The following is a 24,195-nucleotide window of genomic DNA, read 5'->3' as shown; positions in this document are numbered from 1 at the left end:
ACTTCTGCCTTGATTTCTTTTTAATGGCAGGCAATGACCATTGACCTGACTTTCTGACCACAATCAAATTGTGTCACTACCCAGGGTCTATGTATCTAGTTTTTGTGTAAAGTTTATATGATTCAGTTGAAGATTATGCAGCACATCAGAGAATGAGTTGCGAGCTTTGCAAAATTCAATGACTTCTGCCAATTTTTTCTATTTGCACACCTGTACCATCGGTCCTCTTGCTGACCTGTACCTTCTGTCATTTGTCTTTGCTGCGATGGTCAGACATTTAGAGTGGTGTTCAGACTAAATGAATTCACCTGAAATTACCTTGTACATTTTTTTGTAACTCATATCTAGATTTATTGCTTCTGGAAGACTTTGCTGGAAATCATTTTGGTGCCACTAACATCACATTTTTCTGCACAGACAAGACTGTAATGCCACAAAACCACCATTTTTTATTGTATTAATTATTGCATTGTGTAAATACATGTATACTAAGTTTTTTTGTGTATGGATCTTATGAGATTATTGACTAGTTTATATGCACATGTCAGAAGATTGATTAATTTTGAACCTATGTTTAGGAGCAGATATCGTGAAGCAAGTGAAATCAAAAGCTGCCAAGAAAGGTAACAGAGATGCTGAGTGAATAATTGAACTGAGCACATTTTAAACTGTTGCTAATCTGTTGGCTGTCCTTTCTTCCAATGGCAAATGACTAATATTAGTATTGATTCAATGGGAATGGTTGGATTATTAAATATAGCAATCTGCACTCCAAATTTCTACAGTTCTTGATAACTGGGAATTCAGGATAAATCCAATTGAAAGTTGCAATGATTATCTTGTAAAAATTATTTGAGAACTTTGTAATAATAAAGCTACCTGAGCATGGCTACCAATACAATTTTCAATTTAATATCTGATAAGTTTACCCGCACATGTCAGCTTGAGATTATTGATTATCATTGATTTCCGGGGCACATTTGCAGTGCCTGTTGAACTGGTGGGAAATAACAATCTGTTTAGCACTAGGAGCCAGAAATGGAAAGGTTCATCACAGTGCAGATTTTGCACAACCATGGGTCTTTGATATTGTCTTAAGAGTTTAACCAGTTTTCTGCTAGATTTAGGGAAGGAGACATCTAGAACCTGAGGCATCCTGGTGCCCCTGTTTATATTACTGACTATTATTGAAAGCACTTGTTGAAGCAAGTAGCAGCTATTTTTTTCACAAATATGTTCGTTTCTCTTTCAATTTTGTGAAAGGCATTTTTAAAACTGACTTTTTGCATGTTGTAGTTTATGCAACTAATGTAGAATTTAAGATTGATTTTTGGCCTGTTTTGGATACTTGGTAAATTCCTGGAAGAGACAGAATCTAATATTTGCAAGTTAGTTATCCTAAATGGGGTATTATTGATATGCATTCATATAAATTTTAAAAACATTTCTGTGTAAGTACTTTGTTTATGTTTGTGAACTATTTGTAAAAGCATTAGTTGTTGGGTAGTTATTTTTAGAACTCATTATACGAACTCATTTTTAACTGTTGCATATACAGAGATAATACATTGAATAATAACACTAATACCTATCCAGTATTCATGTACATGATTAGTGTTGAATCTAAACCAATTGTTCATTAAATGTTTAGAAGAAGAAACTGAGAAGCGGATGAAACTGAAACCTACAGAGAAAGGTAACACAACAATTGAAACCATTAAATTGATGAGAACTTCAATTGTGTCAATTGCTGAAATTATAACATTTGTTGAGGGTCTTTAGGGATGCATGGTTATCCAATCTGAAAGCCACACACCACTTTAATTCTCCCCTTGGCAATGAAACAAGAAATGGAAAATAGGTTAATTGGATACAACATTTACCTGTACTGGATTTCTTTGTGAAAATGATTTGATAATCAAGATCATGCTGAAATACAGGTTGGGAAGACCTTATCTGAAAACCATGGAACCATCTAGTTTTAGCTGGATATTCTCAATTCTTAGGTCTACTGTGGTCTGTTTGGGCCCTTTGATCTATTTAGGTCACATTTGGGGCCAAATGAAGCCTTTTCTTTCCCAAAGGGACCAAAATCAGCATGTCTACAGTTATACCAAACTAGTGCCAATATGCATCCGCTAACCTTTCTCCCTTCACCTACTGATGCTGTTTCTGTTTAATATATTTTAGCCCAAGAACATATACTGTTGATTTTCTGATTCTGAGTCAGAAATCTTGAAGTTTATTTACAGCACTAACCATTTAAAGTCTATGATATTATAGACCGATACACATATTCTAGGTTCAATCCCTACTGATGTTTCTGTACATTATTCATACGTTGACTCTATTATACAGAAGGTGACTGAAGGCATGGTAGATATCCTTATACCAAAACGTCACATGTCAGGATGTGATTGCCTTAATGGTATATTTTGTTTACACCTCTCTGTCTCAGAATGCTTTTCCGCTTTCCTATTTCTTGACAATTTTTGGATTCATACAGTATCAGCCTCTTTTACTGTTGCTCACTATCCATGAAAATCTTTATGGGAAGGGAGCACCGTATCTACTTGCCCCTCAGCTCTGTCAGCCTGATGTTGCGAAGTGACTGAGGCACCTTTGAGAGAGTTCAGTGCTTTATCCCAACTACTTACAATCTGTATTAATGATTTGGATGCAGGGAGAGAAGCTACTATCGCCACATTTGCATAAGGGACTAAAATACCAGTGGAAGTAAGTTGAAGAAATAAGAAATTTTCAAATGAGGTTATCCATTTTGGTTGAAGGAATAGAAATGCAATTTATTAGGTAAATAGAGAAGAGCTTCAGTGCAGAAGGATCTGGGTAATTGTGCAAGAAAGCAGAAAACTAGTATACATTTATAGCAGGTAATACGGGAGGCAAATGGAATTTTGGCATTAATTGCTAAAGGAGTAAATGTAAAAGTAGTGAAGGGTTGCTACAACTGTACAAAGCATTAGTGAAACCATGGCTGGAGTATTGTGTATAATTTTGGTCTTCTTACTTGAGGAAGGATGTAGCTGTATTGGAGCCAATTCGGCGTTTTATTAAATTGATTCCTGTCATGAGAGATTTATTTTATGAGGAGAGTTTGAGCAGTTTAGGCTTATACCATCAGAGTTTATAGAATGAAAGGAGATCTAATTAAGGGTCTATAAGATGCTAAAGGAAATTGATGTTTTGTGAGCAATATAAACTTAGATGTCATAATTTTAGGTTAGAATTGGTAACATATTTAAAACAGAGATGAAAATTAATTCTCTCAAAGGGTCATGAATCTGCGGAATTTATTAGCCCGAGTATGATGAATGCCTAGACATTGAGTAAATTTTAAGAAGGAAATAGGTAGGTTTCTAATCAGTAAATGGTTTAAAGATTATGATGAATGGACAGGAAGGTGTAATTGAAGCTGTGATGTGATTATCCATTACTGTATCAAACGGCAAAGCAGGTTCAAGGGGCTGAATTAACCTACTCTGACTCCTAGATCTCAGGTTATTAAAGCAAACAGTAATATTTTTCTCTAAACTGCAGTCACTAGTTGTGTGGTTGATTTGATATCACAGTTGTTCCTGGCTCTCTTAATCCATAGATGGTAATTCGGTCCTTGATGATTGCTTAGATGTAGGTTTCTAAGAATGCCATCCTGCAGGGGAATTATAAGGGTGGTACCATCTTTGTTCCCAGCAGCTGCCATTTAGTCACTTTGTGGTGAGGCAAAACCGTGTTTCTGTGTGTGTTGCTACACGCCAATCAGTGACATTGACAGTAAAGATGTCCTTTTTCATGGCAAGTAACTGCCTTTGGAGAGCTTCTGCTGTGTCAAGTGATTTGCCCCACAGAAGACAGCAAAGCTGCATTAGAAAGTTGGTGAAATTGAAGATGCAGGAAACTAACTTTAAAATATTTACCTTGATCTGCTTTCCATTAGATTCGAACAGCTTTATCCATTCCCTGTTGAATTTGGTACAATTCATAGTTTGTAGGCAGAATATATACTGATGTGAGTATAGAAGTGGCTTGGTTTCTGAATGAATTTATATGCAGCCACAAAATTCACAATTGGATTTAATTTCTTTATGCAACCTGGTTTCCTGTAAAAAGAAGCAGAAAGTTGGTGCAACAAGTAGCCTTTCTGGGGGTAATGACCACTTCATACTTTGTGCGATTTAATAATTCCATTTGTATGCCTTGGAAGACGAATAACATCAGAATTCCAACAGTACTGAGTCTATTTAAATTGTTCATTCTTTATTTATAAGCAGAAACTATGAAAGAAGTAAAAACAGAATTTAAAGAGAAAGGTAGGATAAAAACTAAACCAATGAGTTATGTATGTATGTTTCTTAGTTTGCAGCTCTCTTTTGCTCCAATACAATAAAAGTGTAAAAATACCAGTGATTCTCTGGGGATAAATAGTTCATTATATCTGTCAATCTGCACGTCAAATTAGTCCTCTTGACAATGAAAAGAAAACGGAGATTAGACCAGTTAACTTCATTTGGTTCACTAACATACTTTAGGGGAGACAATGTGCCATCGTTGCCTGCTGTGGCCTCCAGTTTTCCAGATCCATGGCCCATCAAGGCATTAGTTCAAGGATGATTAAGGTTGAGTAACAAATGCTGTCTTTGCAGCACCCACATACTGACCTGATTACATTGGAACTCTGGCCACAGTCATCTTGAGTAGGATCCTGAGATGGAAGGGCAGAACTCCTTGAAAATGTGAGGGCAACAATGATGGGCAAATCGAGAGATAAAGGAACTTCCCATAAAAAGACCACTGGTGACTTCTGAGCAACATCGGAGGGGATGTTCAATACTGTTGTTTGGCACTTTTCCTGGGTTGAAGCATCTGTCGCAGACCCTATGCTTGGCTCTGACTGTTCCCTGGATCAGTATTGATCCCAGCCCACTCACATTCAGTGAGTTGCAATAGAGTGTCTGCATGACACACCTGTACATTATGGGCAGCATATAAGTAAGGCATGGGGCTCAAAACAATTCAGGTCTCAATGCATTTTGTCCAAAACCTGCACTTTATCTGCAAGAAATTAAAACCATTTTCATTAAGATAATGCATCAGAAACTGTTTTTTGTTTCTTACCAGATGCTGACTGATCTGTATGATTTCAGAATTTTTATTTCCTGACTTGAAAAGTACATTACTTTATGAGGCTCAACTCACTTCTCTCCTTTCTTTTCAGCTAAACCTCAACTCCCCAAACTATCAGGTAGGTACTCAATTTCCAAGGTACTTGACATGATAGTCTTTAAAAGCAAGTCTGATATAGGAATTGATACAATAGTTTGAAACTGTTAAATATCACTTGGTATTTTTGTAATTTTAAAAATTTTTCTTTCAGCTTTTTCAATATAAGCTTATACTTGGATTATTTTGTGCAGATTACTTTCACGGTTTAAACTCTTATTTGTTTTTAGTAATGCCATGCCTGTGGTCTATTTTCCTAGAAGTTCTCAATGGCAAAAATTATCGACATTGTTCAAGATTTGATTTACTTGCTCAGATTATATATATTTTTTGAATTTGTTTCATTATTTTCCAATGTTTCCCTCCTCAATTTTCATGCAACACCATTTCAATGACCAGGAAAGTAAGCGAGACACCAAATTTCATTTCTTAGTGACTATAACACTGTAACTGATAAATGGGAAGTTTGAGAAAAATTTTGAATCAATGCTCTTCTATCTCAATGGAAGAGGACTGATTTTGACTTGATGTTTCACCACAGTGACACAGCTGAACTTTGAACTCAGTGCTATGAGATTTCACAGATAGATGCCTCCCTCATTCGTTGTGAATTTAAAGAATAGAATACTCTACCATTTAGAAAATAAAAGAATCTCAGGTTGAGTGGTTTTCTTTAGTACTACCATCTGTGTCACAGTTAACTCCACATTGTCATCAGCTAAATGCCATATCAAACAGTGTATGTAACCATAGTCATCCAAGATTTCAAATCATAGCAACAGTGACATATCTAATTATTGAAGTTGTGTTCCTGCCAGCGTTTACTGCTGTTGCTTCTTTCACTTCTGCCTCTTTCTTGTCACAGCTATCTCCACATCAAAGCTATATATAGTTTTGTTACTTTTTCATTTCTTTTAATAGGTTCTTCTTGGATTTATCCAGTTTCCAATTATTATATTATATAGGTTATTGCTTCATGTGGTCACTCAGGTAGAAGTTTTCATATAGTAATATTCTTCCAAGTGACAAAAAAAATCTTCTGATCTTCCTGATCATGCTTCTAATGTTAATCTCGAAAACCATATGGACATTCTCACTATTAATACGGAGCAGTTTAGGCTGAAGCAGACTAAAAGACTGGGAATTTGAAATGTAATAAAAGCTATTTTCGTTCATCATTTTCATGGTTTAGTACATTGCGTCAAGATACAGAAAATATTTTGCTGATAATTTAGCTCTTGCTGCTGAATGGAAAACAAGTCAAAAAATGTTGCACACATTTATACTTAGTAGCCATTGCAGCAGGAGCATTAGTGTTACACAAATCCCAATGCTACATTTATCTGTGTTCCAACTGCACTGACAGTATTTCTTGCATATGTGCAGGAAAAGTGTCAGCTGTAGAAAGTGAGAGGTACTGTTAAATGCAGCTAGTTTTTTAATTCATTACTTATTTTAGCATTTGTGACGAGAAAAGCTGAATTAAATTTGGAGATACAAACTGAAATTTGTTATTCACAAGTAGTTTAAAAATATTAGGATTAGCTACTAAGAAAACCCATTGAAGCTTAGCCGTTTGGCTCATTGAGGCTGCCCTGCCCAATTACGTCGTGACTTATTACCTCATTGCCAGTTTTGCTGTACTAATTTCATAGCCCTTAATGTAATTAATGTCAGAAGCCTGCTGTTTTCTATCTTGAATATGCTCAATGATTGAGCCTCCACAGCCCTCTGGGGTGGAGAATTCCAAAGATTATCCAAACTCACTGCGAAGTAGTTTCTTTGTACCACATCTTAAGTGGCTTGCTCTTATACTGAGAATATGCTCCAAATCTCCCACCTTGGTTCTAGAGTTACCAGCCAGTACAAACATCCTACCTATATACAAGGATTATATCCAGTAAGGATTTTTTTTACGTTGAATGAGATTGTCCTCATTCTTTGAAACTCCAGATAATACAGGATCAATTTTCTCAATCTCTCCTTATAACACAATCCTGTCAATTGGGGATTAACTTGGTGAACCTTCATTGAACTACCTATTGTATATCCATAATTGGATGAAGAGAACAAAATCCAATTGAAGTCTCACCAAATTTTTATAATACTGCAGGATGGCATTCTAAATTCTGTACTCCAATTTCCTTGAAATGAGTACCAACATAACGTTTGCCTTTCAAAGTGCTTACTGAATATTGAAAATAACTTTTAGAAATTCTTGGATAATAATACGAAGATCAACTTTGTTCCTTTCTTCATTTAAAAAATATGCTGCCTTTCCTTTTTTTTAACCAAAGTGAATAATGTCACACTTATTTACTTTAAACTCCATCTGACATGTTTTAGCTCATTTAGTGTACCTGGTCAAGTCTCCTTGAAGCAAATTTTGAAATATTACAGTTGGTCCCATGTCCAAATTTTTTCAGTAGATTCTGAACAGTTGTTGACCTAGCACTGGCCCCACTCATGATAACCTGCCATCGTGAGAATGATCTGCTTATTTTTACTAGATAACAAAGTGTAGAGCTGGATGAGCACAGCAGGCCAAGCTGCACCCAACTCTGCCAGATCTGCCAACAAATTGGACAAAGCCAGCAAACACATGGGAACACCACCCCCTGCAAATTCCTTACCAAGCTACACACCATTCTTGGAATTGATTCACCATTGTTTCACTATTAAAGGAACAAAATGTTGGAATTCCCTTCCTGACACTACTGTGGTTACACCTCCACAGACAGACAATCACAAAGATAGATTACCATCACGTTCTCAAAGGCAACTACACTGGCCTCTTCAGCAATGCCCTCTTCCCACAAAAGAATAACAATATTAATGTTAAATGATAGAGATAGTAATAAGTACTTTGCTTACTTATTAATAAAGGAGGATAAAAAATAGCTTGAAGTCAAAACAAAAAAGGAGAAAGAAGTACAGTTGAAGAAAAGCAAAACATTTGTAAATGCAAAGTACTGTTTGTTTATTTAGGGCATTGCAATTTTGATGAAATCCCACAAAGGAGGTCTGTAAATAAAATTAGAGTGCAAAGAATTTGGGGGGATGTACTCATGTGGATCAAGAATTGGTTATATGCAGAAAGCAGATAGTAAAAAAAAGCAGAGATAATGGGAACTGCAGACGCTGGAGAACCCAAGATAACAAAGTGTAGAGCTGGATGAACACAGCAGGCCTGTGCTATCTTTGTGATTGTTTGTCTGTGTAGGTGTAACCACAGTAGTGTCAGGAAGGGAATTCCAGCATTTTGTTCCTATAATAGTGAAACAATGGTGAATCAATTCCAAGAATGGTGTGTAGCTTGGTAAGGAACTTGCACGGAGTGGTGTTCCCATGTGTTTGCTGGCTTTGTCCAATTTGTTGGCAGATCTGGCTGAGTTGGAAGGTACAGTTGAAACCTCAAGTAAAATGTAATCTTTTACACCCCTTCGTGGCTTCAGGCTTCTTTTGACTGTTCTTTTTAGTGTGCTTTCAAATGATTTTTCATTACTGTTTATGGTGATCAATGGAAGTTTTTTGAAGTGTTTTCCCCATTGGTTAATCATGGTTTTATTTCTTGTCTATGAATTCTACTTTTTTGTATTTTCTTTCATTCTTACTGTCTCTGTAGTCATCTTAGACTTTTTGCTGATTATTCAAGCTTTGTTACAAACCTTTTACTATGATCAGAAAGTTTTATGTTCACACATAACTTGGTGGGCCAAAAGGTCTCTTCTTTGCCATATGACCCTTTGATGACTGAAACTGCGCTTTAATATTTCTGCACTACTGCTTGTTCAGTTTATCTGATTGACCACGGCTTGGATCACCTTCACCTCCCAAATTTGTTCTGGGTACTCCATTAACTTTGTCTTTGTCTTGGGTTTTTTAAAAGATCTGTCCCTCAGTTACCTCAATTTAAGTTGTTCACTTATGCTCCTGTGACACGCGACGCCAATCCGACTGGTCCAAATCTGACTGGTGGACTGAGATATTCTAAGTAATGACACAGTCATTAATGTATTTTGTGAATTGCCCCTCAACGTAATCAACATTAATGGATAGTTAAGGATTCCTTTAAAAGAGAGTTATTTGGTAATTGTTGTTTTTAGGTACAGCAGCAAATCTAATTGAACACTGGTTAGAGACTTGCTGGAAAAGCATGACGTGCATCAAATTTTCCATGAGTGTACCTAAACTTCACAATATAACCACCAATGTATTTGTAAGAGTTTAATTTCAGATGTATTTTTTCCCAATTAACTTTTTCAGAGATGGTATTACATGCCTCTGGGGCAGGTGGGACTTGAACCTGGGCCTCCAGGTCGAGGGATATGGACACTACCACCGTGCCACAAAGGACTCCAATCTGAGACGTACTTTTTGGAATATTTAACCTAGTTTTCCAATCAACCTGTTCAGAGATGTTATTACACACCTCTGGAGCAGGTGGGACTTGGACCCAGGCTTCCTGGTCCACTGTAGGAAGTCTACCAATGCACCTAAGAGGGGTGCACCTAATTTGAGACGTATTAGAATAATAATAATACTGTGCTACACTTTGTAGCAAAAGAATATCCCTCAAAATGCACCCTGAGTGTCTTAAAGGTGTAATTATCATGCATCAAGTATGTTTACATGCTAACCAATATTAACTACACTCTATTAAGTAAGGTCTCTATGTTACATTCATAAATTAGTCCAAAAGCTGCAGGCTGTTTTTGGAGGACATGTTCATTCAGCATGACTAAATATATCCACTTCATATACTTCAATCATCTTGTGTTGATTTCTCTAAAATCAGATTAGAAAATCAAGGTAAGAAATGAAACTCCTGTCAAACTTCCATTCCAACCTCTAATAACCTACAATTCACTGTGTTACCTGACTCTTTTTTATCCCCAGTCAGTTCAACAAAGAAAACAGCAGCACGTATGTAGCCAGGAAGTGCCATGTCTGCAAGTGATAATTCAGACCATGTTGACTTAACACATGCTACCATCTAATGTTTATTTGACTGGCACTGCTCAAGGCTCTTCTGATTTTTCTCTTTATTAGAGTTTACTTTTGAAAATAAGAAGACGAGATGAATTCCTAAGACAGTAACACATCCAGGGATGTAACTACATTTTGAGACAGCACTCATGGTGCCAAAATGGCATGAAAGGAGCTCATTCAGCCCATGCTGGATATCTGTAAAGCTATCTGGCCAGTCCAATTCGTCTTCTTTATCTCCATAGTCCTGCAAATTTTGTTCCCCTACATCCCCATTTCTTTTTGAAACTTTTCATTGCTTCTGGTTCGACCATGTTTTTCCATTACCTCTCACTCCCTAAAGTTGTTCTTTCTCACAACCTCCATCTATCCCTTAAAACCTAATTCTATGTCTCATCGTGCTTGTAATAATAAACAATGGATACGGATTTTCTTCCTGCACATCTTATAAACCTGTCGCAATCTTATACACCTCTGATGGATCTCCCCTAAACTTTCTTTTCAATAAGGAGAACAACATCGACTCTGCACCCCAACCTTGCAGCTAACATCTGGGGCTGGATTGAAAATAGTGTAGCCTGGTGAGGGAGGTAGAAGGGAAAGCACACAACATGCATGACCTTGCTCATGTCAATGTTAATGGTGCCATGTATATGTCAACAATGTTCTTCAGTTTTCCATGGTTGAGTTACCAGGGGCATAAGGTGATGATAAACGTGACAGTGGAATATTGTGGGCTAAAGATGTTGCGCTTAAAGTGCTCCAGACCCTTAAGAGAAGTATCTCCTTATGGGACACTCCCAAGACTTTCTGGCACCTATTGTATAAGACAGTAATTGAAAGGGTTAACTGGTATCATGAGTTAAGTTTTTATTTATTCAATCATGGGATGAGGGTGTCACTTGCTGGACCATCTCCACAGGGAGGAACCACAAAGGCAAAAAAACCATACTGGGAGTTATGTACAGACGTCCTAACAGTGATCAGGACCAGGGGCACAAGATGCACCAGGAAATAAACAGGGCATGTCAGAAAGGCAAGGTCACGGTGATCATGGGGTCTTCAATATGCAGATGGACTGGGTGAATAATGTTTGACGGTGGATCCAAAGAAAGGGAATTCATGGAATGTTTACAGGATGGCTTTTTGGAACAGCTTGTGATGGAGCCCACAAGGGAGCAGGCTATTCTGGACTTAGTGCTATGTAATGAGCCTGACTTTATAAAAGATCTTAAAGTAAGGGAACACTTAGGAGGCAGCGACCATAATATGGTGGAGTTGAGTCTGCAGTTTGAAAGAGAGAAGGCAAAATCGGATGTAATGGTGTTACAGTTAAATAAAGGTAATTACAGGAATTGACAAAAATCGACTGGAAGCAGAGCCTAGCGGGGAAGACAGTAGAGCAACAATGGCAGGAGTTTCTGGGTGTAATTGAGGACACAGTACAGATGTTCATCCCAAAGAAAAGAAAGATTATCCAGGTGGGATTAGACAGCGATGGCTGACAAAGGAAGTCAGGAAATGTATCAAAGAAAAAGAGACAGCCTATAAAGTGGCCAAGAGCACTGGGAAATCAGAAGATTGGGAAGGCTGCAAAAACAAACAGAGGATAACAAAGGGAGCAATAAGGAAGGAGAGGATCAAATATGAAGGTAGGCTAGCTAATAATATTAGAAATGATAGTAAAAGCTTCTTTCAATACATAAGAAACAAACGAGAGGCAAAAGTAGACATTGGGCCACTCCAAATTGATGCTGGAAGGCTAGTGATGAGAGATAAGGAAATAGCTGAAGAACTTAATAAGTGCTTTGTGTCAGTCTTCACAGTAGAAGACATGAGTAGTATGCCAACAATTAAGGAGAGTCAGGGGGCAGAGTTGAGTATGGCAGACATTACAAAAGAGTAATAAATAATTATGAAATAAGTGAACATAGAACTAGGTTGGATGTCAGGAGATTTGACTCAAAAATTGAATATTGAACACATTGATCAATCTAAAGAAGAATTGGAAGGGCTCTTTACTCTAGCTAATGTAACAATGTGCAGCAGATAGGTGAGACTAGGCTTTGTAATTAGTGGTTACTCTGATCTTATGGAACATATTTTTGATTCACCCAAAGTGTCAGGTCTGAATTTCCTGAATCTTATTCACTGACTTAGTTTAGGATTTTTCTTTTTCTCTGGTGTTTTACCTCTCTGAAGAGGTTACATGATTGCTAGTGGATAGGAGAACTGGTGAATGACGATGAGCAAAATGTTAAACTCAGTCAAACCAATACTAGCAACAGTGGAAAATTTAAACAGATACAAGTGGCATAATGTTAACATTGATAAATATGCCTGGTATAATCAAACTAGGCCATTTAAAAATATGTGCATCTCTAAAAGATTTGAAATACAATGTAACATTGATAACTTGCTTGAAACTTATTAACAGTGCATTTGCAGTACCAGACAGCAAAACAGCTTTCTTGTGTGATTTTTTAAATTGCTTATTCAAGTTACATTTTGAGTGTTATATTCAGCTTTGTAGCTTTTGCTTTATTAAAGCCTGTAATCATTAAAATGGGATTTATATTTAATTTTCTGCTGTTTTGAGCTTGCCTGTTTGCACGTTTCAGTACAACCAATTATATACATTCTGTGAAGCTTAATCAATGAAATGTTATTGTGCCAAGCAAAATATGTTAAGACAAAGCAGCAGGAATCTCATTCTCTGATTTTATTTCCCAGAGACACCTTCTTCAGTAAGCGTAGAACGTATGTATATTCTGTAACTTCAAATCAAAATTAGCTTGCATTTCCTTTTTGATTTGTTCTATTTCTGTATATGCACTGAAAAAGTTGAAATCGGCCAATTTTTGCAAATGTTTAATTGCAATTAGTTTGAACACTGTTCAATTAAAAATGTTAACTGATACTATTTATTTTCTTTGATTATTATACCCACATTCTCAAGTATTAATATTTACATTTTTGTTTTTAGGTTCCAAACCTACTGTCAAAACAGGTACAACCGCTTTTTTTTTTGGAACAATTAGAACAAAGTTTGGAAGATTTATGTAACTTTTGCTTTTGTCATTAGTGACTCACAAACAGAAGTAATGTTCAATGATGAATATTAATTAAAATTAATTAATTAAGTTTAAACAGGATACTTGGTAGACTATAAAAGAAAGTGAATAGAAGATTTTATTCAGAGTGTGGAGGGTCTTCTGATACTTGCTGGCAATTCCTGCACCATATGAGAATTTAAGGACACCTCATGTAGGTAGCCATTTGTATAGGAAGAATCTCCAGCTGTTTGACCTTGGGGCAGCTGGAGAAGGTATAGCTCATCGGGAGGATGAATGTTTCTTGGAACATGAGTAGTTGGGCACTCCACGGATACCAGAAATTCAGTATAGTAAACGGATGGCCATCTTTATGTCTGGGAAGAAGCAGGGAGTCTTAGTAGTGTCTGCCACTCTCAGAAAAACTTATTGGGCTCAGAGATTGCTGAGAGTGCAGACAACTTGAAGAAGTGCCATTCAGCCCGTGATACTATTGGGCAAGGGGCTGTACAGGAGGGAAGAGCAAAGAGCACAAATGTGGTTGGTGCAGGAGATTCCAGAGTCAGGGGGACAGACAGGCTTTTCAGTAACTGCCTTTGAGTGCTGCATGTTGTAGCACGCTCCTAGTGCCATATTGAGTAAGTAGGGAGTGAGCCAGACATTATGTTATAAATTGGTACAAAGACATAACGAGAGTACATATTAAAGTCCTATATACAGACTTACAGAAGCAAAGGAGAAATTTAAAAAGTAGAACCATAAAGGTAGTAATCTCTTGGTTACTTTCATTACTGCACACCAGTGAGAGTAGAAGCTTGGGGCATGTTGCAGGAAGGAAGACTCCAGATTCTAGGCAATTGGGGAACAGGATGCTGAGGCACGAATTCAAAAAGAACACGTTGTATTTGATCTAGATTAGAACCAATATCCTGCTGGATTATTCACATGTGGTTGTGGTGGGCTTACAATAGATTGGAAGGAATTACTATAGGTATTGGCAAAGGAAAGGAATCAACAAAGAGAGCATTTGTCATGCAGAAATTGAGTCAGGGGAACCATTAGTATCAGTAAGAATAACAACTGCACCATCTGTGGTAAGACAAAATCCCATTTTAATTTTGATAATCCCCTTTATTTTTCTGTGGCACTATCATCATACTAAACAGGATAGACTTTGAACAGATCTAGCAACTTAGACGGGGCATCCAAGAGATGCTGTGAGCTGTCAGCAGCAACAGAACTCTACTGAAACAAAATTTGCAAACTCATGTTCTGGCATATTTCCCGCTCTCCCATTACAATCAATTCAGGAAATCAACTCTGGCTCCACAAAGAATGTAGAAGGGTATGTTAAGTGAAGTGCCAGGCATACTTTAAAAACAATGTATGAATCTGATGAAGCTCCAAAACAGGAATAATTATATGTGCCAAACAGCATAAGCAGCAAATAGACAAAGATAAATGATTCCACAACTGACGGATTAGATTTAAGATCTGCAATCCTGCCACACCCATGTGAATGGTGGTTGACAATTAAACAACTCTCTGGAGGAGGAGAGTCCACAAATATCCCTATCCTTAATGAAGTGGTAGCTCAATGTACCCGTGCAAAGATAAAGATGATGCATCTGCAGCAACTTTCAGCCAGAAGTGCCAAATGGATGATTCATCTTGGCCTACGCTGGCATCATAGATGCTTCAGTCAATTTGATTTGCACCACGTCAAGTCAAGATATGACTGGAAGAAATAGATACTGCAAAGCTTTGGGCCCTGACAATATTTTAGCAATAATACTGAAGACCTGCAGTCAGGAACTTGCTGCATCACTAGCCTAGTTGTCACAGTACAGCTACGGCACTGGCAAATTTGCCCAGGTCTTATCCACAAAAGGGAGGGCGCATTCAGCCCTGCCAGTTGCTACTCTATCAGTTTACACTTGATTATTAGTAAAGTGATGGAAGGTGTCATCAATCGTGCTATCAAAGAGCACAGGTTAGCCATAACCTACTTACTGAGACTCGGTTTGGGTGTTGCCAGGGCTACTCAGCTTCTGATCTCATTACCACCTTGGTTCTATCATGGAGAAAAGAGCTGAGTTCTAGATCTGATCAAGGCTCATTTGGCCAAACATGGAATCCAGGACCCTGAGCAAAACTGGAGTCAAAGTGAATCAGGTGGAAAACGCTCTATGTGTCTCTGTGAAAATCAACCACTTTATTGGGTAAAATAATAGTTGGAGGATAAAATAAGATGTGTGTGTCACTGGCAGGGCCTCCATTATATTCTCTCCCATGGGCAGAACCTCCTTCCTCTGATAAGGAGACCAGAACTGCATACAGTACATCCTGACCCTGTATAAGTGCAGCATGACATTCCGGCTCTTGTACTCAAATCTTCTTACTATGAAGGTCAACTTATCATTTCCCTTCTTAACCACTACCTGCTGCACCTGCATGCTTAATGTGGCTCCTCAGAGATTAATGAGTTTTAAAAGAGGCCAAAATAATTTTATAAAAGGTCCACTATGGGTCAATATTTCAAAAACTCATGGAATAAAAATGGGAAGACATGTCTTTGTCCAGTCAAATTTTCTGATGAGCGAATGAAGTGTTTCTGTCATGTACCCCCTTTCCCAAATGGATTCTCCTCAGGAGTTGCATTAGCATCCTGGTCTCTCCATCCCTTCCCACATCTCAGCCTCATTTCCAGCCCTGTCAAAAGCCCACCTCTCCACCCTTTTACTTCCGGCTTCATGCCTCAACCTGTAACTCTCAGTAGTACTGCTGCATGGAACTACTGAACCGCTAACCAATCAGATTGGCTAAAGGGTTGGGGGTGGCACTTCCTCTCTGATGAAGAAAGCTCCACCTCCAGTCAGTTCATATTCCACAGTGAATTTAAAGGTTATGGAGCAGCTATCAAGAGCATGGGTAAGGGTTAACAGGGTCATCGCTTTCCCGCCAGCCTTTTCAGTGTTAGGTTAGGAAACCTTGCATTTTATTGAAAATCTTTGCAATGCTACTCTGTATGGAACTCAGACAGAACATATTCCAGAACTAACAGGTTTGCTGAGGCTCTGCTTGTAAGGGGTGAACAAAGGGAAGAATAATCTCAGTTATTTTGCAGCAGAACAAAAATGGTTCTGTCTCTGTGAAATTTTCTTTAGAGCACTGTAGGGAGTACTTTTAATATCTCTGGTTTTAATTGACTACTTTCTGCTCTCTAATATGGGAGGCAATTTAAAACATCTGTTTTTAATTAACATTCATCTACAAATCAGCACAAATATCACCAACTTAATGATCAACAGTTAAACTATTAAGTCATTGCTGCAGAAACAGCTCGTTATCAAGATTGTAAATCTTCTTCTTTGGAGATTTGCAGTTACTTCAGGGAGGAGAAAGGGATCTGTAAAGTAGATGTGTTCTTCCTGTTATTTTATAGCTTTTTGCAAATGAAACAAATTAATTCAAAGGATAAAAGGTCACGAATGTCTAACAATGTGATTGCAGCAGTGTAGAATCTTGAGAGATGTTAGTTGACGCCAGCTGAACAGTATTGCTATAATACCTCCTTCTAAGGTAGAAAGGCATAACACTCAGAAAAGTACTTAACATGTCTCAATCCACTTACCACTCATTCCGTTGAGTTGGCCTGACCTTGTACAGAATGCTTTCCAATTAAATACATTGCTTAAATGGTTTGAACGTACAATGCGAGATTTGCTAGGCAAACTTATTTTATTATGAATATTGTTTACTTTTAGTACTTCAGCAAAGAAGTGAGATAAGAAAAATGAAGTGATTGGAGAGTGTTATGTAATTATTCAGAAATAGTTTTTTTAGGTACAGGGAAAGCAAAGGGGGAAGTTTATTATTTCAGAAGTCTGAAATTTAGAAAACATCTGTGCAATAGTTTGCATGAAATATCAGTCAGTTTAAATGTAACTCCCTATCTGCACTTGTTGCCTGAAAAATACAAAGCACTGTTGAAAATATCAGAGGTAACATGTACAGAAATGTCAGAAGAAAACTACTTTGCCAACCACAACATGTCTCAACATTGTCTGGATAATTATTGTCCCTTCAGTCTGCAAATGGATCATTGAAAATAAAAGCATATACAAATTTTCGTGGTGCTTCTAGACATCCAAATTTCCACCTGCCTTTTCACCCTCACTACATAATCCTCCTAGGTACTGAGTGAGGTGACTATTTAGATGACTGCGGATGGCCACCTGCGACTCAAGAATTGCATTTGTACTTTGTTCAGTTGTGACAGAGTCATGTGGCCTCTGTAATTTGCTTTCACTTCAGAAATAGTTGCTGTTAAAACACTTTACTTCAAACAGCTTGTGCTACAGTTGTGCATCAGCAGCACCAACCTTGCAGAGCCATTGTAACCTCAGAGCAGCAAGGCACTGCTTCAAGCGAGGATGTCCGAGACTGGCTCAACCCAAGTGTAAAGATTTTATTTATCTGTTGTAAAAAGAAAGGCATGTGTATTTGGTAACTTTAAAAATCATGTAGAGCTGGATGAACACAGCAGGCCATGCAGCATCAGAGGAGCAGGAAGGCTGACATTTTGGGCAGAAGAAGTGTCTAGGCCTGAAACGTCAGCCTTCCTGCTCCTCTGATGCTGCTGGCCTGCTGTGCTCATCCAGCTCTACACCTTGTTTTTGCAGATTCTCTAGCATCTGCAGTTCTGGCTATTTCTGAAATAACTTTAAAAATCGTATTATTTTTAGAGCATAGGGAGTTTTTTTTTACTCTTTGTAACCAGCTTCAGCCTTAAGCACTTAGATTAATTTGAATGAAAGCAGTTACCCAGGGCTTCCACACAAAAATCTCCAGGGTGACACTCCAGTAGAGTATTGAGTGAGTGCCGCACAATCAGAGGTCCCAAATTTTGGATGAGGTGTTAAACTGAGATCTGTCTTGGATTAATATAAAAGGTTTGATTGCGCTACTTTGAAAAAGAGATGATGAATCATTCCCCCAATCCAATATTTATTCCTCAATCACCATCACTAAAACAAATGAATTGATCAACACAACAAGACTATGTTTGAGAGTTCGTAGGATCTACATTTCTTATGTTATTGACAGTCATCACACCTCAAAAGGAATTAATTAACTGCTAAGTACTTTGGAATATGCTGAAGCCATCTAAGGGGCTATATTACTTTCTTTTTCTTAATCCAACTGTCAGATCAGCAAATGCTGTTTATTGTACAATGTAATTTTTTTTGCCTATGTAATGTCTCAAAAAGACACTGTCAATTGCTTTCTGGGTTATGGAGATAATTGTGCTATGTATTCTCACTGGTTAAAAGTTCCCAAAATATTTTCAGTTTTGGCTCTTGCAGCTGGCAGGATTAGGGATTGTGCATTCCAGAAGGGAGCTATCGTTTTTGAAGACAGTGTTCCACATCAATAAACATCCATTTCCCAAGACATGCAACATTTCGATCTAATTGTTCTTTCAAATTAAATACAGGACACAAGATATGTAAATAACTATTTCCATTGTCTATTACTGTATAAGGCAGCCACAGAATTTGATCAACTAATTTTTTTTCTATTCTCTGTTTCTAAAATTAAAGAATTAATATTTTGGTTACTAATATGTTGGTGTGAATAGCATCACACACCGTGATACAGAGAGGTCTGAAAGTGCCAAAGTTCTGACAAAAACTCTTACCTTTTTACAAAAAGTTAATACCCTTAAAGTAAAGCATATTTGAGTGAAATTTCTACAGTTCCCAAGTTTCCAGTGTGATTTCGATTAAAAAACCCTCAGAAAGCAACTGGTTATACTGTTTTGCTGGGATTTTTGTTGCTGTTCCAATAATGTTGTAGCACAAAACAGGAAGATACGAGAATTTTCACACACATTTTACCCAAAGGGGAAAGTTCAATTATGGAGTTGAGATGTATTGCTTCACAATATCTCGATCAACGAACAATGAACCCTTAATGACTAATTTATCTCCTTTTTCCCCAAAGCCAGCCTGCCATTTGCAGTACATGTTCAGGAGTGTGATGGAATACCCTCCATGCGCCTGGAGGTTACATTTCCAACAACACTCATGAAGCTTGATACCATCCAGGACAAAGCAGTCTTCTTGATTGATACCTATCCACCACTTTCAGAATTTACTTCCTTCACTGCCTCCACACAGTTGTAACAATGTGTGCTGTCCACTTCTTACAGCACATTAACTCCTTCGATCACACCTTTCAAACTTATGCTATCGTTTCTAAAGGATGTGAGGAAGCGCCACCACTTGCAGTCTCCCCTTGCACACCATCCATTTTCCTGACTTGGTATTATATCACCATGTCTTCACTGCTACTGGGTTAAAATCCTGGAACCACCTTCTTAACGGCATTGTGGATGTCCCGACATCCCAAGGACCGCAGTGGTTCAAGACGGCAGCTGAGTGTCACCTTCTCTAGGACAGTTAAGGATGGGAAATAGTTGTTAGCTCAGCCAGTGATACCTACATCCACTTAGCACTTCTTTTTTGAAATGAAAATAAATGTTTGAAACTCATGTCTCTGGATGCTTTTGGTGGAAAACCTCCGTGATGGGCATGTAACCTTATGAAATGTGCTTTATGGAATTTATTCAAATGCACAAACCCATTTCAACAGACTCCTCTGTATCTGTAATTAAAACCATTTAAAACTAGAAAGAAAATGGCAGCGTTTCTTTCACTAAATTACAAGTGTGGTATTATGCTCCATAAGTGTTGGATAGACTTGTTATTCCTTAATGGGAATATAGGTATTGCTTGCTGGGCTGGCATTTTCTGTCCATTCCTAATTTCCCCTTAATTGGATTGGTTTGCAAAGGCCATTTCATAGGACAGTTAAGAGACCACCGCACTGCTGTGAGTCTGGATTCACATGTAGACTAGATCAGGTAAGGACAGCAGATTTCATTCACTATTCAGCATTAGGGAACCAGGTATTTTTACAACAATTGACCCATTAGGTTAGCTTTTAATTCCAGATTTTTAAAGGGTTCAAATTGCACCATTTACCATGGTGGGATTCAAACACTTTCCCAGAACATCAGCCTCGGATCTTGGATTACTAGACTAGTCAAATTAGCACAAAACAACTGCCTCCTTATTGCTTGGTAAAGTTGACCTTCAGCATCACGGCAATGTTTTACTGTTTTCTGTTAAAAGTTGCTTTCACAGAGGCAATTAATTTCACGTTTACAGCAACATTTCTTGTCTTCCTGAGAGGTTTTAATTCTAGCAGTTTTGCATTTCACCACTAACTTGAAGCTAAAAACATTTTTGTACCGTATGACACTATTACTCTATTTTCATTTATAAAGCCTGTTTAATTTCTCCACTTGATTATAAGCCTATATTTGTTGATATAATATCTGCCACCATATATGCACTGTTTATGTTGGAGATTAACCTTGTTTAATTAGCTGTATTGGTATTTGTTCACCTTGCACGTGTGAACCCCTTTATTAAGTTTAAAATTTCCATTGACAAACAACAATTCAACTCAGATTCAAAAATAAGAGAAAAGCGAAAAGTGGAATAGTAAACTTCCAAACTTGTGGTCAAATCTCTAGACCTATCTCTTCCTATGTATTATGAAGTTTGTTTTTACAGTGTAAGATAATGGTTAATTATTTAGCATTTATTCCAGTTAGCATTGTTAGATCCAGCCAACTTATTAGCTTAACATCTTAACATTTTGCTCAGGTGTGAATTTGCCATTGCAGAATATCTGGTTGTTTGAAAAACTACATGAAATTACTGCTCCTAAGCAGACTGCTGCATGTTAGTACACAGCTGTTGAGCTTTCTTTCAAAGGTGAGATTATAGAAATAAAATGGGGCTTTTGGCACTGGATCACATGCTTTACCTTCTATTTCGCTACCTTTGTGCTAGTTGAGACTCTTGGTTCAATGAGGTGCTGCCTGGTCCCCTCTGCAAGGCAGTGGCTGGCTCTGTCATATCCTCCACCTGCCTTTTCACTCCTGCCTTGCAAGCACACCCTACCTGAAATGACCGAATGCAACTAATTGGGCCCTTTCAGTCACATTAGGGTACAAGGTATTCAGATTTCAATTGCTCAAAGTGTGCCTATTGATACAATGCAGTGTTGGTCATGATTAGGTGTGGTCATGAAGAAAAAGAAACTCATTGCAAACAAGAAATTAAACTGAAACAAGATGCTTTAAGTACGAGAACATTTTAAAACCATTTCAAAAGTCCTGTTCAGACATAGAAACTCGTATTTCATCCCCTCATATATCTGAGTCACAATACAGTAAAAAATCATGAAAATGTTACAGATCATTTTAGATAATTGAATGTAACAACTGACTTCAAATTATCCTTCTCAGAATGTTAATTATGCTGGAATTTTAACAGTGGTTGATGTTGGTGGGGAATAATTGAAGCTTACCTAACATTTCCAAAAACAGTGGCAAAAGTCTTTGTCTGTTGATTATACTTAACTGGTGGCTGTATGATGATTGTTATTACAATATCTGGCCCATCATAGTATAGTATTATGTATCAGTAGCCTGTAATGGTAACATCTTTTCAAAATGATATTATCCTCTGGATTTAACCTTATGCTGCTTGGGAATGAGAGGGAGAAAGAACTTCGTGGTTGATCAGAATTTGTCTTTTGGAAATTTTGCATAAATTTAGTGTTTCAAAAGTGAAAATAAAAAAAGGGCATTTTCGAGTTTGTATCACTTGGGAAGCAAATTCTTAGTTATACACTTCCTTAGTCATATGAATATTACCGAAATAATTTATATCTGTTTTACTTATAGAGACACCTACTGTCCTCAAAGCAGGTAATCACCTCTTTTTTGAAGATTGAATATATTTTGATATATTGTTGAGAATTTGAATATGGGACATAAACATTATTCAGTCGGTTTTTAAATCATAAACTTCCCCGGGATATTTTAATATTCTGTTAGCATCATAAATGTTGTGAGAAATAATCTTTCAAGGATGTGTGAAAATGTATTAGCTTTATGAGGTAGTTAAGCTTTGAGAAGCAACGTATTTCAGGTCCTGTTAACAAGGGCATTGTTGGAGAAAAATTTCCTTCCAGACCAAAATCTGACTCCTGAGGCAGAATTTTCACCCACATTCATGGGTGAGTGCAGAGTGGGCAAGCGCAAAGAATAGGTCAGACCTCTGGATTACGAGTCCTGCAGTATCAGCAATGTGCAACATAGAGTGATACAGCACAGAAACAGATCCTTCGGTCCAACTCATCTGCGCTGACCAGACATTCCAGTCTGAACTAGTCCCATTTGGCCCATATCCCTCTATACCTATCCTATTCAAAAACCACGCAGATATCTCACAGTTGAGTAAACAACATGTCTGTCATCAGCAGTTATGCCTTTAGCAATTACCAAAGCTGCTGCTCTGATGAATGTCTAAGGTGTGCCCCCAGAGACACGCATTTGTACTCCTATTATTAATTACTGTGGCAGAAGCAGCATTACAAGTCATAAGCACTCATCCTGTTGCATTTCCGCCAGCTGAGTAGGGCTGAGGATTTTCAACCTGATGAGAGTTGGCAGAAGTGACATAATTCCAAGGAAAGATGTCAAGCAAAACTAAATCATCTTGTTGAGAATTTCCTTTTCTCTTCACGTTTAATATTTCCAAAATAGTATTCTCCATCCTGAGGAATCTGTGAGATATTCAATTTTGCTTTTTTTAAAAAAAGGCATTTGTTGATTTAAAATTAACACAATGTTTGCTTTGCTGTGAATTAATAGAAAGATTTATTATGCAAAAGGTTAATGCTATTTTCCTATGGTTAGCTTTCACTGTTTTTCAGAAGTTAGGATCAGAGGGCTCCAGGAATGTCAGCCTCTATAAAGAGGAACGCAGCAGTGTAAGCTATACAAAGACTCATCTGGAATAAGCTACATTTGCAGGAATTTCTCCATTTAATAAGGTTTGAAGACTATGGTTTCACAGGTACAGAATAGATCATTCCAGAGAAGCATTAGCAAGATATCACAGACTGGGTTTTCACTGAGTTAAGAACGTTTGAGACCTCTTTTAAAATGGCAGCCAGGCCCCAGTTCTGAGATTGTTGATTCCATTCTTTGGCTTTCTGATTTTCAAAGAAACCATGTTTAAGGGTTGTGGCTGGGTTAGGTCATGAGCCTACACCCTGTACTCTCAACCTGGCTGGTTCCACCATGAGGATAGACTTCGCACCCACACCTCCGCAATTGTCTTGGAGTAGGAGCTTTCCAGATAGAGGTATTCTCAGAGGTACCATGAACCATAGTGTGCATAAGGAAACTGTTAGAAAGGTAGTTTCAAAAGGTCCTCATCATATCACCTCAGTTCAAGTTGCAATCCACCAAACCAACTCCTGTGAACCGTAATGACCCTATTTGAAGCCAGGGAACTCTAATGCCCATCAACCCTTAGAAACTGTTAACGAGTTTTGAGAAGATTTGTAGCTCAGGTTGAGGTTCTGGATGTGAGTTTGCTTGCTGAGCTGGAAGGTTAGTTTTCAGACGTTTCGTCATCATTCTAGGTAACATCATCAGTGAGCCTCCGACGAAGCGCTGGTGTTATGTCCCGCTTTCTATTTATCTGGTTAGGTTTCCTTGGGTTGGTGATGTCATTTCCTGTTCTTTTTCTCAGGGGATGGTAGATTGGCTCCAAGTCAATGTGTTTGTTGATGGAGTTCCGGTTGGAATGCCATGCTTCTAGGAATTCTCGTGCATGTCTCTGTTTGGCTTGTCCTAGGATGGATGTGTTGCCCCAATCAAAGTGGTGCCCTTCCTTATCTGTATGTGAGGATACGAGTGATAGTGAGTCATGTCGTTTTGTGGCTAGTTGATGTTCATAGGATACGAGTGATAGTA

General features: G+C 37.8%; 1 protein-coding gene across 1 annotated transcript in view; it reads left to right on the top strand.

The window, feature by feature from the left end:
• Positions 1–24,195, top strand: part of trdn (triadin) — a 433,668-nt gene that overhangs the window by 362,156 nt on the left and 47,317 nt on the right. Inside the window, exons 48-55 of the mRNA XM_059645698.1 lie at positions 579–623; positions 1,652–1,696; positions 4,287–4,328; positions 5,234–5,260; positions 10,138–10,164; positions 12,961–12,987; positions 13,214–13,237; positions 22,111–22,134. Coding sequence (XP_059501681.1) covers positions 579–623; positions 1,652–1,696; positions 4,287–4,328; positions 5,234–5,260; positions 10,138–10,164; positions 12,961–12,987; positions 13,214–13,237; positions 22,111–22,134 — 261 coding nt within the window. The remainder of the gene's footprint in view (positions 1–578; positions 624–1,651; positions 1,697–4,286; positions 4,329–5,233; positions 5,261–10,137; positions 10,165–12,960; positions 12,988–13,213; positions 13,238–22,110; positions 22,135–24,195) is intronic.

Source organism: Stegostoma tigrinum, chromosome 4 (assembly GCF_030684315.1).
Source record: "Stegostoma tigrinum isolate sSteTig4 chromosome 4, sSteTig4.hap1, whole genome shotgun sequence".
Lineage (NCBI taxonomy): Eukaryota > Metazoa > Chordata > Chondrichthyes > Orectolobiformes > Stegostomatidae > Stegostoma > Stegostoma tigrinum.
Note: the sequence above shows the minus strand (reverse complement) of the source record. Positions and strands in the feature narration are given on the sequence as shown.